The sequence below is a fragment of the Hyperolius riggenbachi genome, chromosome 2 (genome assembly GCF_040937935.1).
Source record: "Hyperolius riggenbachi isolate aHypRig1 chromosome 2, aHypRig1.pri, whole genome shotgun sequence".
NCBI lineage: Eukaryota > Metazoa > Chordata > Amphibia > Anura > Hyperoliidae > Hyperolius > Hyperolius riggenbachi.
The window spans coordinates 339,964,315-339,980,516 of NC_090647.1; the positions used below are offsets into that span (position 1 = coordinate 339,964,315).

Sequence of the window (16,202 nt, forward strand, 5' to 3'; positions counted from 1 at the left end):
GGAATGTAAATAATTTCTGCTTGTTAGAACATGAATAAAGCAGTTATAAATAAAATGCAAAGTCAACTTTCAGAGCAAAAAAAGTACTTTGGGAACGTATAATTTCTAAATGAATACTAATACTTATGTACAAAAGCAAATATGATAACCGTATGGCAAATAAAAAGTAGGAAAACATGTTTTTATTGAATATTATGTCAAGGTTTTATACTGCTCTAATGGCCCTCTCGGGAATTGGAATTTTTTGCACTTGTTCGCTTTCCATTTGCACATTTTGCCTGTGTTTTGAAGTCAGACAGCTTCCTTTTTTCCCCACAAAACACATGCATTCCCAATTATCATGTATTTTACCGCTATACAAAAAATCGCAAACAAATGTGAAAAATGAAAGACAAAAAACATGATCGCAGAATGCTGCATACCCTGAAATTTCACAGCATGACCCCTGCATGAAAGGGAGCCACACACTTTTATAGACTGCCACTCAATGACCCATATGCAATTAACTTTTTCTCCTTATTTTTCTCCAAGTTGATGTTTTTACACCTTGTTAATAAAACAACAAGCAAGAAAATACAAACAATAATTTTGATAGTACTTTTTTTAGTACTTATTATTATTATTATTATTAATAATAATATTATTGTTAATTTATAAACTACTTTTGGTACTTTTTCAATTGCAAAGTGCTAAAAAAATATTTTAAAGAGAAGATGAAAAATTATCACCTAGGAGAAAAAGTGAATTGCATGTGGGCCAATGTCTCAAACTGGACAGACGGATGGATAGATAGATAGATAGATAGATAGATAGATAGATAGATAGATCACTTGAATAAAATGCACACTAGGAAACAATGATCAAAAAGAACACGTGAACAATGATTTATTAAGTTAAAATTGCATTGAAGTCACATTTCCATTTCAGTGGGAAAGGTTTTGCTGATCCCAGCTTCACTGTAGTGAAGTATTGAAAAGTCAGTACATGTTGTAGTTGGTAACATTTCTTTATTCCTCCTGAAGGAATGGTGGCTCATCTCCTAAGGAAAGAGGATTAATGTCACATAAGTCTGGCATGTATATTGGTGTAACTTCACTACCAGTTCTACAATATTTGCTTTAGGATCTCCAAAGTAAAAGAAATATGTGCAGATGGAAAGATTAGTTTGTAGTCCCGTCCGGCACTGTGATAGCTTCAGTGGTCCACAGCCCTCACTACTGCTGACAGCTGCTGCTTCCTTTGCTTTCTTCCTGTATGGAAATGGCAGATGCAACCTCTTTTCCTGCCCACCATTTCACTTCCTCTGCATTAAAGTGAAAGTGGTTGTTGGAACTTGCAAGCAAAGGCTGAACAAACACAGGGACTCAGTGCAGGATGTACTGCTCTTTGTTCCTGCAGGATTTTATTCTTTCCACCTAAAATAATAGTAACTCTTTTGTTAAAAAAAGGCTATGACCAGTTTCATTGGGCAATACCTTGTCTCAGTTTAAGCTTGACTGGCTTGTGTTAGTGCTGGTCTTCCACTGTTCTTCCCTCTGTCGTTCTGTTTCTAGATCTGCAGTTGTAAACCTGTGCTGCAATTCTCTACAAAAGGAGAATCAAAAATTAATATATCATGGCATTTTATGATAGTGAAAAACAGACAAAGAAAGCAGCAAAGTTGAATAAGCAGGAAAGGTGGAAACCAATATTGTATTTCTTCACATGGAAATCTTTTCTCTCATTGTACTATTAAAGAGGAACTCCAGTGAAAATAATGTAATAAAAAAAGTGCTTCATTTTTACCATAATTATGTATAAATGATTTAGTCAGTGTTTGCTCATTGTAAAATCTTTCCTCTCCCAGATTCACATTCTGACATGTATTACATGGTGACATTTTTACTGTGGGCAGGTTATTTAGCTGTTTCTAGCTGTTCTGGCCTTGCAGACAGCTGTAAACAGCCATTTCCTGTCTGTGAACAATGTTACATTGTGGCAGTTTGCCCAGAGTACCGTACGGTACCAGAGCCTCTTGTGGGAGGGGTTTCAGCACAAAATCAGTCATACAGCGCCCCCTGATGGTCTGTTTGTGAAAATCATTATATTTCTCATGTAAAAGGGGGTATGAGCTACTGATTGGGATAAAGTTAAATTCTTGGTCGGAGTTTCTCTTTAAGGCTAGTTCACACTAACAGTGGCGGCCTTTGGGGGTCAAGTACGGCAATCACTCCAGGCCCCATGCCGTGAGCAGGAGGGGTAGCAGCGCAGGAAGGTGGAGCAGCGGGCACACAGACGTGGGGAGGGAGGCCCGAATCCCCCGTCCTTCACCTGCCCACCCCCCTTCTCCACCCCCCTCCAGAAATTAGTGCCATGGTAGTGGCTGCGGGGGGAGAACTACTATAGGTGCCCCCAGTATAGGTAGCCAGCTATAGTTGCCCCAGTATAGGTAGCCAACTATAGGTGCTCCCAGTATAGGTAGCCAGCCATAGGTGCCCCCAGTATAGATAGCCAAGTATAGTTGCCCCAAGTATAGGTAGTCAGCTATAGGTGCCCCCAGTATAGGTAGCCAGCTATAAGTACCCCATTATAGGTAGCCAGCTAAAGGTGCCCCCAGTATAGGTAGTCAGCCATAGGTGCCCTCAGTATAGGTAGCTAGGCATAGGTGCCCCGGCTACCTATACTGGGGGCATCTATAGTTGGCTACCTATCCTAGGGGCACTTATAGCTGGCTACCTATACCGGGGGTAACTATACTCTGGCTCTAGGTCCTGCATATGACACTTACCCCAGGCCCAGCATACTTTAAGGCCGCCTCTGACGCCAAGAGTGCTTTTGAGCACTTTTATTTTTTTCCAAATGCAAACTTGGGTCTTGCAGCATTTTGGAAGCAATTACGCCTCAAAGAAAGGTATAGGAAATATAGGAGGAAATGTTTAGGGAGGTTCAGGGTTTGGCACCACCAGGGGGGGTTAGTGTTAGGCACCACCAGGGGGGGGGGTTAGTGTTAGGCACCACCAGGGTGGGTCTTAAGGCTACGCATTGGGGGGGTCTTAAGTTTAGGCACCTCCAGGGAGGGTCTTAGGGCTAGGAACCACCAGGAGGGGTCTTATGGCTAGGCATCAGTAGAGGGAGGGTTCATAGTACCCATATTTTACTATCGGAATTGAGTAGTAGAATATTGCTAATTTTAGCAGTATTCTACTAGCGGCAAACCCCTGGGCCCTTTTTTTCAGGTGACTTTTTTTACATGTATGTGTGGCAATAGCCGAGATTCTTAATTCATTGTTTTATTTATGGAAAATTTGGGTCACATGAGGCCTTTCTGGAACACAAACCATGGTGTAAATTAAGAGATCCAATTATCTTTCAGAGGTTGCATGTCTGACTGACAGCCAGTGTACTTTAACATATTTATTTCTTTTTATGCAATGCAGATTGGCTGGCTGTCCTGCTGGGGGTCAGTGAAAAATGGCGCCCAGCACCGTTAGATAAAAATTGCGCCCCATTCACTTACATTATCAAACGATATTTATCGTTTTAAAAGGTTAAAAAACGGCGCCGACCTTTTGAACGAAATTTATCGTTTTAAAACTTTTTTTTTGTCCTGCCTGAACGATATTTATTGTTTTAACCCCTGCTTTGCTGCCGTTTGGAAAATATCTGCCTGCCAGCTTTAATGCTTAATAGCAAAGCCCCCTTAAAAGCTAAAAACACCAAATTTGCAGGGAATGTTAAGAAGAAAATTGTGAACAAGAGGAAAATTTTTTTTTTCAAAAAGACCTTATAGTTTTTGAGAAAATCGATTTTGAATATTCTTCTTCTGACCGTGGGAAAATTAAACGCCCGCCGACTTTAGCCGTTAATAGCAAAGCCCCTTTAAATGCCAGAAACACCAAATGTGTAGGGAATGTTAAGAAGAATAGTGGGAACACGACGAAAAAAAATTGTTCAAAAAGACCTTATAGTTTTTGAGAAAATCTTCAAAGAGGAAAATCTACAATATTTAAAAAAAATAATTGAAAAATTTTATTTATTTTTTTTTTAAATTAAAATTTGCACTATTTTAACCTTTAAAACGATAAATATCGTTTTAAACATATATCGGGCAGAAGGGGGCGCCATTATTTAGCCGACGCCATTTTTCACTGGACGCGTCCTGCTGAGCCTGTAATAATTTTAATCACAGACCCTGAATAAGTATGTAGATCAGATGTTCCTGACTGAAGTGTGACTGGATTAACTGCATGCTTGTTTCAGGTGTGTGATTCAAATACTACCACAGCCAAAGAGATCAGCAGGATGCCAGACAACTGGTATTTTATGAAATAAATGTGTCATCCATGTGCTTCTCACTTAGGTGTCCTTTATGTCTGGCTTGGGCTTCATTAGTATGAGGTACATTTGCTTGACTTAAAGCGGTTTAACACCCAGCATTACAACTTTGCTTTAAAAGATTGCTTACAGCTTACAAACTATTATGCCAGATTTTTTTTAAGCAGAAATTCACTGAATGGGTTAAACATGACATTTTAGTGTTGGATTTAACTAGGAATCCGCATCCGTTCTTATCTTTAGTTACAAATGTATCTTTATTTGGAATACAAATAGACCTTTGAAAAGCCTGCCTGGGAAGCCCTCTTTGTTCTCTCAGAGCAGTGTTTGTTTGTTACATTGTAGATAGATACATTTGTAACTAAACAAGCAAGCACGGAGGAGGATTTCTAGCTAAATGCAGCACTAAAATGTCATGTTTAATCCATTCAGTGAATTTCTGCTAAAAAAAAAATCTGGCATAATAGTTTATAAGCTGTAAGCAATCTTTTAAAGCAAAGTTGAAATGCTGGGTGTTAGACCACTTTAAGGTGCGTACACACACACGCACTGTTGTAACTAACGACGGGTCCATCAGACCCTCCTGCAGCGCAGTAGTTCTGCCGACAGTAGTACGTGAGTACAGGCTGTCGGCGGACTGATAAGAGTCCGGCTGATCAGTCACAGTCTTATCAGTCTGCCGACAGCCTGTACTCACGTACTACTGTCGGCAGAACGGCTGCGCCGTGGGACGGTCTGATGGACCCGTAGTTTGTTACAATAGTGTGTGTGCGCACCTTTACTATTTATTGCACATTTAATATGGTAAATGTTGTCTTTACATCTTGATATGCATACCTTGGCATTGTACTGTTGTTTGTGTTGCGGTTCCTTCTTGGTGGAGGGAAAAATACAGGATCTGGCAGAAATACAGGAGAATCTAAATCCTCACTTCCAGCTTCTGAAAATCTCAGCGGCCGTTGGCTGGTGATTGTTGTTTGCAGGGGGCTGACAGGCTCAGTGTGAAAACTGTCTTCCTGCCCAAACAGACCACCGGTCCTCTGGAAAATGGAACAATATGAATACAGGAATGAGAGACCTACAGTATATTCTAATGCTAAAGCTGAGCTCAAAATTTCCTCCAGGTTGGAAAAGTTGTGTAAGGTTAACCCTCTCCAGACCGCCTAACACCAAACGGCGGTAGGAGAGTGGCGCTCCCAGGTCGGCCAAACGCCAATTGGCGTCATGTCACTCCTTGTGAGATTAGCAGGGAATGAGCGCTTTCCCTGCGGGTGCGCGTTCCCTGCGGGTAACCAAAGTGGGGCTTTGTCATCAGCCTGCCAGCCGCAATCAGAGCTGGTAGGCTGTAATTTAAAGAAAAAAAAGCAAACAAACATGTATACAGCGGGGTGGGGGAGGGGGCGGTAATAAAAAATTGATTTCTTTTTTTTAATCATTTTAATTAATAAAAAAAAATTAAATCGCAGCAGCAATCAGAGACCACCAAAAGACTGGTCTATTAGTGGGAATGAAATTAGGTAAAATTAATTTAGGTATTAAATGTTAAAGCTGTGAAGTGCTGAATTGTAAAAAAAAATAGCCTGGTCACTAAGGGGGTATAAACCTCTGGTCCGCAAGAGGTTAAAAACCAAAATGCATGATAGGACCCTTTAAAAATAAATTAATTGGCACCGGCCCGTAGAGTTGGGCGAACTGTTAGCGCAACTGCAGCCGAACTGCAACGTCTGCGCTGGCCCGGCGGAGCGTTTCCTAGATCGCGCTCCCGTTGCCGGGCACTCTCTGCGCATGTGTGTGACGTCACTCATGATGTCACACACATGCGCAGAGAGTGCCCGGCAACGGGAGCGCGATCTAGGACACGCTCTGTCGGGCCAGCGCAGACGTACTACTCCGGGTCATTGCGACCCGGATGTAGTAAGAGCCACAGCCACATGACAGGTTGGGCAGCCGAACAGTTCGGCTGCAGTTGCGCTAACAGTTCGCCCAACTCTAAGGCAGCAGGTCAGTATTTTCACTGATTATGGAATGAGCATTCTAGAATAAATCTTTCGGAATAAAAAGAAGAAAAAAATAGAAACTGCTGTGTGCAAAATATTGCAGGGTTTTTCTTTCTTCTTTTTTTTCTTTTGTAAGCTAACATCCTGCATTTAAACTATACTAGTGGTTTTAATGTGTGATAGTTGTGATAAGTGAAAAGAGTTTGATTGGGCCATGCCCCTTTAGTGCCTCCCACAGTGCATTTTGTTTATAGTCCCTGATAAGCACAGTTTGATGTATGTGTGGGTATTTTCCTTGGCAGAATCTGAGGCCCAGTGCACACCAAAACCGCTAGCAGATCGTCAAAACGCTAGCGGTTTTGGGAGCAGAGAGCAGATATTTAGCCGGGTGCACACCAAGCGGATTTTGTATGCGATCCACCAGCCGCATCAGCCAGTGAAAACGCTTGGCTATTGTATTTCAATGTGTGGTGCACACCGGCGGTTTAAGGTTTTTTAGCAAACCGCAAACGCGCAGCAGGAGGCGCGTTTGCGGCTTGGCAAAAACCTCAAACCGCCGGTGTGCACCATCCCATTGCAATACATTAGCGAAGCATTTTTCCAGGTGGATGCGACCGGCGGATCGCTCCAAAAACCGCTCGGTGTGCACTGGGCCTTAGTGTATCTCCAACCACCTATAATCAAAAACTTGATTTATATCTTTTTATGAATTTAAAATCTTGTTTCACATGATACACAAATGTCCACTTAGGCCTGGTGCACACCAAAAACCGCTAGGAGATCCGCAAAATGCTAGCAGATTTTGAAACGTTTTTCTTCTTTTTCTGTAGCGTTTCAGCTAGCATTTTGCAGTTTTGTGAAGCGTTTTTGGTGTAGTAGATTTCATGGATTGTTACAGTAAAGCTGTTACTGAACAGCTACTGTAACAAAAAACGCCTGGCAAACCGCTCTGAAGTGCCGTTTTTCAGAGCGGTGTGCGTTTTTCCTATACTTAACATTGAGGCAGAAACGCATCCGCAATCCAAAATCTGCAGCAGCCCGGGAGTATGCGTTTCTGCAAAACGCCTCCTGCTCTGGTGTACACCAGCCCATTGTAATACATTACCCTAGCGGATCCGCACCCGCAAGCGGATCGCAAACCACAGCAGAACCGCTCTGGTGTGCACTAGGCCTTAGGCCTGGTGCACACCAGAGGAGTTTTTCTGAGCGTTTTGAGTTTTTAAATCTGCTGCTAATGTTATCCTATGTGTCTATGCACACTGGAGCAATGAGGTTTTGTAAAAAAAACCCATAGCATTACATTGGGAAGAGCTTTTAGAGGTTTCAAAAGCTCTTCCCAATGTAATGCTATGGTTTTTTTTTACAAAACCTCATTGCTCCAGTGTGCATAGACACATAGGATAACATTAGCAGCAGATTTAAAAACTCAAAACGCTCAGAAAAACTCCTCTGGTGTGCACCAGGCCACAGAGTATTATAGATTACTAGTGGACCTAAGCCTGTTTAAAAACGGGCTAGGTCTGTCACTGTGCATGCGCCCGCCGCACACATGCACGACGCGCCCGCGCACACCCGCCCCGCTGGCCCGTCCGCCCCTTCGCCCGTCATCGCTTGCCGCGCGTCACTCTCCCTCAATGTGTCTGCGTCCCACACAGGGACATGGGACGCAGAGACAGTAGGGTTTTATTTTAAAAGATTGATAAATATGTATTTCCCTCATAGAGCAATCCACTGTGTTTTAGCTCATCTCATTTGTCAAGCTCTGAGGCTTCAGACTGAATTAAAAAAGCTAATTTTCTAACAAAAAAAATAAAAATACCCAAATGGTTTAGGTAGTGCCGATTTATGTTGAATAAAACTGTGGAGATAAGTGCACACAGGCTATGCCAGTGGACACATACAGGGCTTGATTCACAAAGCCGTGATAACTGTTATCACGGCTGTGAAAAAGTGCTTTGCGCGCGTTGTATCGCGTTTTCGCACAAAAAACAGTAAACATGCACAAAAATTCGCATTTGCGCAATAATGTGAATTTTCGCACATTAACGTTCGCGTTCGTGCAATGACGTGAATTTAACGTAGAATGTTAACAGGTGAACTTTGTGTACGTTATCGCACAAACGTGAATTTTTTCGTGCGATAACCGTTTTCATGTGAAATTTCGCGCAAAGCACTTTTCACAGCGTGATAACAGTTATCACTGCTTTGTGAATCAAGCCCATAGTATATATAACTACAGATGGGGGATCACTATGTTCCTAGGGTGTGTTATTCATAGTCAGTGAAGGTTACTAAGTACTGTTCGGGGAATGTGCATCTAATAATAATGCTTCTTCATTCCATTAAGGATTCCTAATTATAGATATATCCATTCCCTGGCTCCAGCAACTGCTCACCCGATAAATGCCTTCTTCAATGGCTGCTTCCACCATTGCCCTCTCCAATTCCTCCTCTGGGGTCAGGTCTCCAGAAATGGTACGATGTAGTTCACCTTCTGCCTCCTCTTCTTCATCTATTGTACGTAAACCAGCCTGCAGGATATACAGAATGATCATCAATATTTTGTTTCTGCCAGTAAAAAGATTCACAGCTTAAATACAATACTGTTAGGCAACATTATTTCCACCTATAATATGATGGTATTTAGAGCAATTGTGTAATTACCTGAATCTCCACATTACTACTCTTTTTAGGTCGATATCCATAATACTCTTCCTGACGTTTCTTGAACTTGCGGAAATGTTCTTGTATCAGAAAGATGGCATAAAACTTACCGACAGTCACCTCATCATCTGTGGAGAGTAAAAAAAATAATGATATGGTGTTCTGCAAATTTTTGAAGAGAAATAAAAAATGTATTGTTTTCTACAGATTCTAGAAAATATTAACAATTAATTCTGCACAAGGTTACAGACTTGTATAAATGTAATTAATTCACATGCATCATTAGGAAAAGTAACTATAGGATCTTACAGGCATGGTTGCCCACAGCTAAGGGCAGGAGGGGACATGGGAAGTTATTGACGTTCTACTATAGTTACCTAGGTTGTCACTTAAAACTCTCTAAGGGCCAGTTCAAAATATTGATTAGTGTATGGCCATGACCACTGTGGGGAAAATATTTTGCCATTTACTGCTCATGAGAATCTATGCCTGTTACTTTTGTGAGTCCAAAAAAACAAGTTTAAACTTCCTAGGAAAATTGTCTTGTTCACAACCAGCTATACCTCCAATTGGTGGAATTACTTGGTCCAGTAGCTTCATACTGGTCCTTTTCCAAATCTTCTTTATAATCATCCTGAGCTCTTCATTACTCTGCTCAAAGTTGCCTGGATGAAATAGGAATACACACAAGGACATTACATACTATAAAGCGTGGACATATGGCTAGAAAAAGACAAATGATTGTTCCTGAACAAAGCACAAATGGGGTGGCGATATGCCTGATTACAAATCACAAATGTATAACATAACTTTTAGTCATTTCTAAAATCTGCTGAGAATTCAAGGGATGTATAAAGTGCTACATAAACAGTGAAGGTGGTCATCAAATAGTAACATACATGTGGGCTGTGGCCGCGAGTATACGTTAATAGAGACAACGTCCAACTGTAAACATTTGGAAGTGGAAGTGATGAAACACACCACAAAATTTCCCTATATGTTTCATCCCATAGGGGCTTTGTCAGGGGAGACCCAAGTACAGTAGTGCAGAAGTGCTGTTTGCAGAATATACAGATTAATAAGACATAATGGCCCAATTGCAATTAACTTTCTCTCCTGCATTTTCTCCTAGGTGATATTTCACATCTTATCAATAACATTGCAAAGTGCTAAAAAGTTATTTTAAAAAGAAGTTGAAAAATGATCTTCTAGGATAAAACTCAAGAGAAAAAGTTATTTGCATATGGGCAAAAGTGCAGTACATACAGTAATAGCAAAGTACATACTGTACAATGGAGAACGGACATAAGTTCTGGCAAACTCATCGTAACGCTTTACCATGTTCTGATGTGCTTATGTTTACTGCTGCTGCCTTATGCACTTGGTTTTGCCTCTGTTCCACACATCCTCACACTCTACTTTCAGCTACTGATTAGAGATGGCCCGAACCTCTGATTTTAGATTCGCGAAACTCCGCAAACGTTCGCGAACTTGCCACTCCCACCTTTGCAGCTTGCCACATTAGTCGCTTTTCAGCCACTGGGATTGTGTTATCTACATATGGTTGGTTCAGATGTTGTTTGCTTCCTTGATGTCCTAAATGTGCAATATCCACAGTATTGGCAGACAGTGCTTATTGCAACTTGGCCTGATGAAGGGCCTCCTGTGCCCGAAACGAGCGTGTCGTTGCCTTTTCTAAATTTGCACTAAGTCTATAACTAAGCCGATGTCTGCATTATAGATTCCGCTTTGCATATATTCACAAGGAACCTCTAACAGAGAATTTTTTACTCCTTTGAGGGCTGGCAGTATAAAATCCTTCTGCCCCCAGAAGGCTTTGCTGGTCATAACGGTTTGTTAATACACTCCTGGAGTGTCAACCTTCCGTGTTGGATTGTTATAGTTATCTTAGAGTAATTCTGGGGACTGCACTAGGCAGCTCCTCTAGTGCAGTTAGCCTGTTAATCTGTTTTGCCTAAGTTGCCTCTCTGCTGTGATTGTCCTGGCGCCAACGGTGGTCGATAGGAAATCATCCTGTCTGTCTGTGGGTGCTAACCAGAGCAGCGGTTGCTACTGGTAGCCCCTTCTGTTTCATCTGTCTTACTTGGATCGCACTAGCCTCTGGCGGTAGCGGCTGTGGATCCTTCTGATCTGTGATCCTGTCCCTGAACCCGGATCGCACTCGCTCTGGCGGAAAGAGCAGTGGATCTTTCCTATCCTGTTCCTGAACCCGGATCGCATTCGCTCTGGCGGAAAGAGCAGTGGATCTTTCCTATCCTGTCCCTGAACCCGGATCGCACTCGCTCTGGCGGAAAGAGCAGTGGATCTTTCCTATCCTGTCCCTGAACCCGGATCGCACTCGCTCTGGCGGAAAGAGCAGTGGATCTTTCCTGTCCTGTCCCTGAACCCGGATCGCACTCGCTCTGGCGGAAGAGCGGTGGATCTTATCTGTCCTATTCCTGTTTTCCGTCTGTCTGTCTGTCTTGTCTGATACCAACGCTTGCTGTAGGCTCTGTGAGGTAACCGTTAAACAAGCGCTGACGTTCTCTGTTTCGTGTTGGTGTGTCGATGGTTAGTTAGGGTGGCGTGCTTGTCTCTGTTGCGCTTAACGTGCGGAGACCACGCCGGGAACGCGTTCGCTGTTGCAAATGAGTGCGGTGTTCGCGTTTAGTTAGCGTTTGTTATTTTCCTTATCTCCTCATTGTTGTCTGCTGTGCCTTTGCTACTCTCGTGCTCTGTCTTGCTTAAGTCTTGTGTCACCTCTGGCAATCGCCTCTCTCGCGATTGCGTTCCTACTTTGTTTCTGCTGTTGTGTGTGCACCGTCGCGGGTTGGCGACTAGATTGGTGCACACACATACATTCTGTCCCTGTGCTCATTCTCATTCGCAATCGCTTCTCTTGCGATTGCATTCTCACTTGGTTTCCTCTGTTGTGTGTTCACCGTCACAGGTTGGCGACGAGATTGGTGGACATACATACATTCCTCCTCTGTGCTTATTCTGTCTTGTGTCGCTGTTAGCAATCGCCATCCCTTGCGATTGCCTTCTCACCTGATCCTTATGGTTGTGTGTTCATCGTCGCTGGGTGGCGACTAGATTGGTGGACACACATACACTCTGTCGTTTTACTCTCTCTCTTTAAGGGCTATCTTGCCCTGCGTTGCTTCCATTTGTACAATTCCTATCTGGCATCTGTGGCAGGGCAGAGGATCTGTTCCTCTGCACTCCACAGCTCCATCTGCCGACAGGAATTTCCCTCTACAGGTGCGTTGCACCTTTTGCTGGGTTCTCTCAGATTATACGCTTGTGGAGGATTTCCGCAGTGTCAGCGCACGTCCTGTGATTGCATTCATGAAATGATTGCATTCATGAAATCATGACAGCGCAACCTCGAACAGACCTGCCTGGTGGCCTGCCTCTGGCTCTTGTTTTGTCCATATTGGGGGGGATGAAGTGAAAGGTATGCACTGACTTGGCTAATACAATGTACGGTCACACAGGTGCAGTGAACAGGTATGTAGTGACTGGTGGTATTAAATATCACACTGCGTGCGCTCACGTGGGTAGGTGGGTGAACTGAACAACAGGTAGGTATGTATATGCAGTGCTGCTGGGTGTTACAAATGTGCACCTGCCACATACACACACACGTACCATGAACAGGTGCAATGACTGGTGGCTTGTGGAGGATTTCCGCAGTGTCAGCGCACGTCCTGTGCGCTGACCACGGAGAGAATTCCACAATCGTTACATTATGCTGGCCACAAAAGTGATGAAAAAGATGTTTCAAGGGGTCTAACATCTGAGTTTTTGCTTGGATGAGTGCGATAGATGCCAAAAGTCCCGGGGAAAAATCTGGATTTGACGCAAAGCAGCGTTTTAAGGGCAGAAATGACATTGCATGATAAATTGGAGGCCTAAAGTGCTTCAAAACATCTTGCATGTGTATACATCAATCAGGGCGTGTAATTAGAGTACTGCTTCATACTGACACACCAAACTCACTGTGAAACGCACCGCAAACAGCTGTTTGTGTTGTGACGGCCGTGCTGGACTGGTGCGCACCATGGCGAGAGTGCAGGCCATGGCGGTTTTCAAGCCCATATGGTCGCCGGGCTGTGGTAGCTCAATGATAGAACACCAACAGTGACTGTCCAGCTGATCGAATTTGGTCTGTACACAATGAAGCAACAACCTTATTATCTTGGGTGTGCCACCCCCCCCGAGACACTCATATAGCCACCGGTCATTGCTTCATTGTGATACCCAAGCCCCTTCACCGCGGCAAGGTAACGATCATGAAGGGGAATTGGCACATGTACATGCCTTTTGTTTTGTTGTTGCCAGAAAAATTAGGCAGGCATGTACACTCACCAGAAAAATTATTATAGCGGCCGCTGCTTAAAAATTCAGGAATCCGCCTGGAGTCCTGGACCCTGTTGGTGGTGGCGGAGAAGGCAGTCAAGCGGCCTGCAGGTAGAGATGCTGTGTGGGGACCGACTTAGTCTTGGGGCAGGCAGTCACACGGCGTGCAGGCAGAGATACTGTGTGTGGGGACTGACTTAGTCTTCGGGCAGGCCTGAGCGTGCTTTGCAGACCAGGCATCCATGGTCAGATGACACAACGCTGTGTGCCAGAGATGTCACCACTTGCCTTTCAACATCACGGTACAGTTTAGGTATCGCCTTTTTTGAGAAATAATTGCGGCCTGGTATCTTCCACTGCTGTGTGTGCCTTTGCTTTTGTGTGCTGCTTTTCCTCAGGTGGTCATCCCATTGCAGTTTGTGCTTTGTAATCATGTGTCTTCGTAAGGTAGTTGTCCCTACGCGGGTCTTGGTCTTTCCACAGCTCAATTTTCGGTGGCAGAGAGTACAGATGGCATTGCTCTCATCTGAGGCAGACACACACAAAAATTTCCACACCACTGAGCCCTGTGATGATGGCACTTTGGTGATGGCTGCCGACTGAGTGTCAAGTGAGGTGCCAGAATCAGAGCAGGAGGAGGAAGATATGTCACGCTTCCGTGTGGAAGCTGAGGAAGATGAGGTGTTCTGTGTTAAATAGTCAACTACGTCCTGACAATATTGGGGGTTGATGGCACGTGCCTTCTTCTGAACACTATACATTGGTCGAGGGCCGCTTGAAATCATGACAGCGCAACCTCGAACAGACCTGCCTGGTGGCCTGCCTCTGGCTCTTGTTTTGTCCATATTGGGGGGGATGAAGTGAAAGGTATGCACTGACTTGGCTAATACAATGTACGGTCACACAGGTGCAGTGAACAGGTATGTAGTGACTGGTGGTATTAAATAGCACGCTGCGTGCGCTCACGTAGGTAGGTGGGGTGCACTGAACAACAGGTAGGTATATGCAGTGATGGTATTACAAATGTGCACCTGCCACATACACACACACGTACCGTGAACAGGTGCAATGACTGGTGGTATTAACAATGCGTGCGCTCACGTAGGTAGGTAGGTAGGTGGACTAAACAGTGAACAGGTGCATTGATTGGAATTACAAATGTGCAGCTGCCTGTCACACACACAGGTAGTCACTGAATGTGCTGGGCCTGGCAGTGGCACAGTAGGAATTACCAAGGCTGTCTATGCAACACACTGACACTGCCTGCATTTTATAAGGGGGGGGAGGGCCTCCAGGAAGGAGTGTAGCCTGATTGGCTACAATGTGCCTTTTGACTGTGATGTAGAGGGTCAAAGTTGACCCTAATTATGTACTATGGGGGCGAACCGAACTTCCGGAAAAGTTCACGGTTCTCCGCGATCGTGAACCCCGGAAGTTTCCCGGGAACCGTTCGCCGGCGAACCGTTCGGGCCATCTCTACTACTGATGATATATCTGCAGACTGCATTTAGGATACCTATTACTTCACATAAATGTATTGATTTACCAATAGCTACATACTTACTATGGCTAAACAGTGCACTAACACCCAACAGAACTTTGCAGCACTTTAATATTCCAGAATCTCATTCATTAGAGATATTCTGTATCTTGATATTGATTTGTGCAAGTCAGTTGGGAGTGATTTTTTATAAGTTCATTTGCTAATATCTGTGATTTTATCACTGTTTTATCAGTTTAAATAATAAATGCAGTTTTACGTAATGCATCTTCTTGAACCATTACAGTATTGCCAGTTACACACACCCTTTTCCCCTTGCTTTCCTTCCTTCCTCTCTCTTTATGATTTTTAAACATTTTATTTGTTTTGGGGCCCTGTGTCAAACACTCTGACTGACTTGCATTTGTAATCTATAGCTTTTTGCTTCTGTCACATGTAAGTCCTGTCCCACCCTATACCAGCTCTGAATACTAACCTCACCCCTACTTACGCCTAACACTAACTGGGCCTTACATTAACTTATAGCCAAGGTGGGGTTCAGCTACATAATAGTTATTGCCTTCACTGATATCTTGAATTTGGCTGCTGCTTATATTGACATCTCTGCTGATATTAGGTGTTAGGCTGCACAGTAGCCAAACCCATGGTGCTGCTTCCAGACCTCCATCTTTATTTAAAGTTCAGCTACTTAGTATCAGAACTCTGTGCCCCTCCACTTGCTGACCTTAGCCAGAATTCAGCTATATAATAGTCAAACTCTGGTAGCTCCCAAATTGTATGGTTGGTGCTGCCATAGCCTGAAATTTACATTGTGGCCTATTGGGGCGCTCAAGGTACCAGTCAGGCTGCGTACCGATGTAGCTGCCTGCTGGATGTACATCACATTTGTGAGTGTGAAGAGGGGCAGAGACTCCGCACTTAACCTTCTAGGTTTACCCTGAACCGGCAGACAGATTGTTGGCTAGAGCAATGTGTGCCCTGCGTGGCTCCAAAATGGTGACTTATTTGCTTCAAAACAATAAAGATAATTCTTGGATGTGGTAGCTTCTTCATATGCATATGCGCACCCATTACCTGCTTTGGCATAGAGCAATCATCTGACCCCATCCACCTACTCCCTCTACTTTTGCCTGTGGGCAGGGTCTGCTCTATGTCCACATTGAAAGGCAACTACCCCACTCCCAATTCCTCTATGATGGTGGTAAAGGGGGAAGAATCTAGACACATGATAGACTGCTGTTCAGTCCAGCCAAGCTGTATCTGACATTCACAAAATGAATCAGCATTGCAAACCAGCCAGCCAGGTAGGAATGCAAAAATGGCTTACGTGTAATACACAAAACTTTGTGCATTGAAAATAT

The 16,202-nt window shown here is 43.7% G+C and overlaps 1 protein-coding gene across 2 annotated transcripts in view; it reads right to left on the minus strand.

The window, feature by feature from the left end:
- Positions 1 to 860: 860 nt before the first annotated feature.
- CACNA1S (calcium voltage-gated channel subunit alpha1 S) overlaps positions 861 to 16,202 on the minus strand; it is a 211,924-nt gene continuing 196,582 nt past the window's right edge. For both annotated transcript variants that reach the window (XM_068269453.1, XM_068269454.1), the window contains 6 exons: positions 9,539 to 9,640; positions 8,976 to 9,103; positions 8,708 to 8,842; positions 5,152 to 5,354; positions 1,476 to 1,584; positions 861 to 1,039 (listed from right to left, as the gene is read on the minus strand). In XM_068269453.1, coding sequence (XP_068125554.1) covers positions 1,482 to 1,584; positions 5,152 to 5,354; positions 8,708 to 8,842; positions 8,976 to 9,103; positions 9,539 to 9,640 — 671 coding nt within the window. In that variant the 3' untranslated portion in view covers positions 861 to 1,039; positions 1,476 to 1,481. The remainder of the gene's footprint in view (positions 1,040 to 1,475; positions 1,585 to 5,151; positions 5,355 to 8,707; positions 8,843 to 8,975; positions 9,104 to 9,538; positions 9,641 to 16,202) is intronic.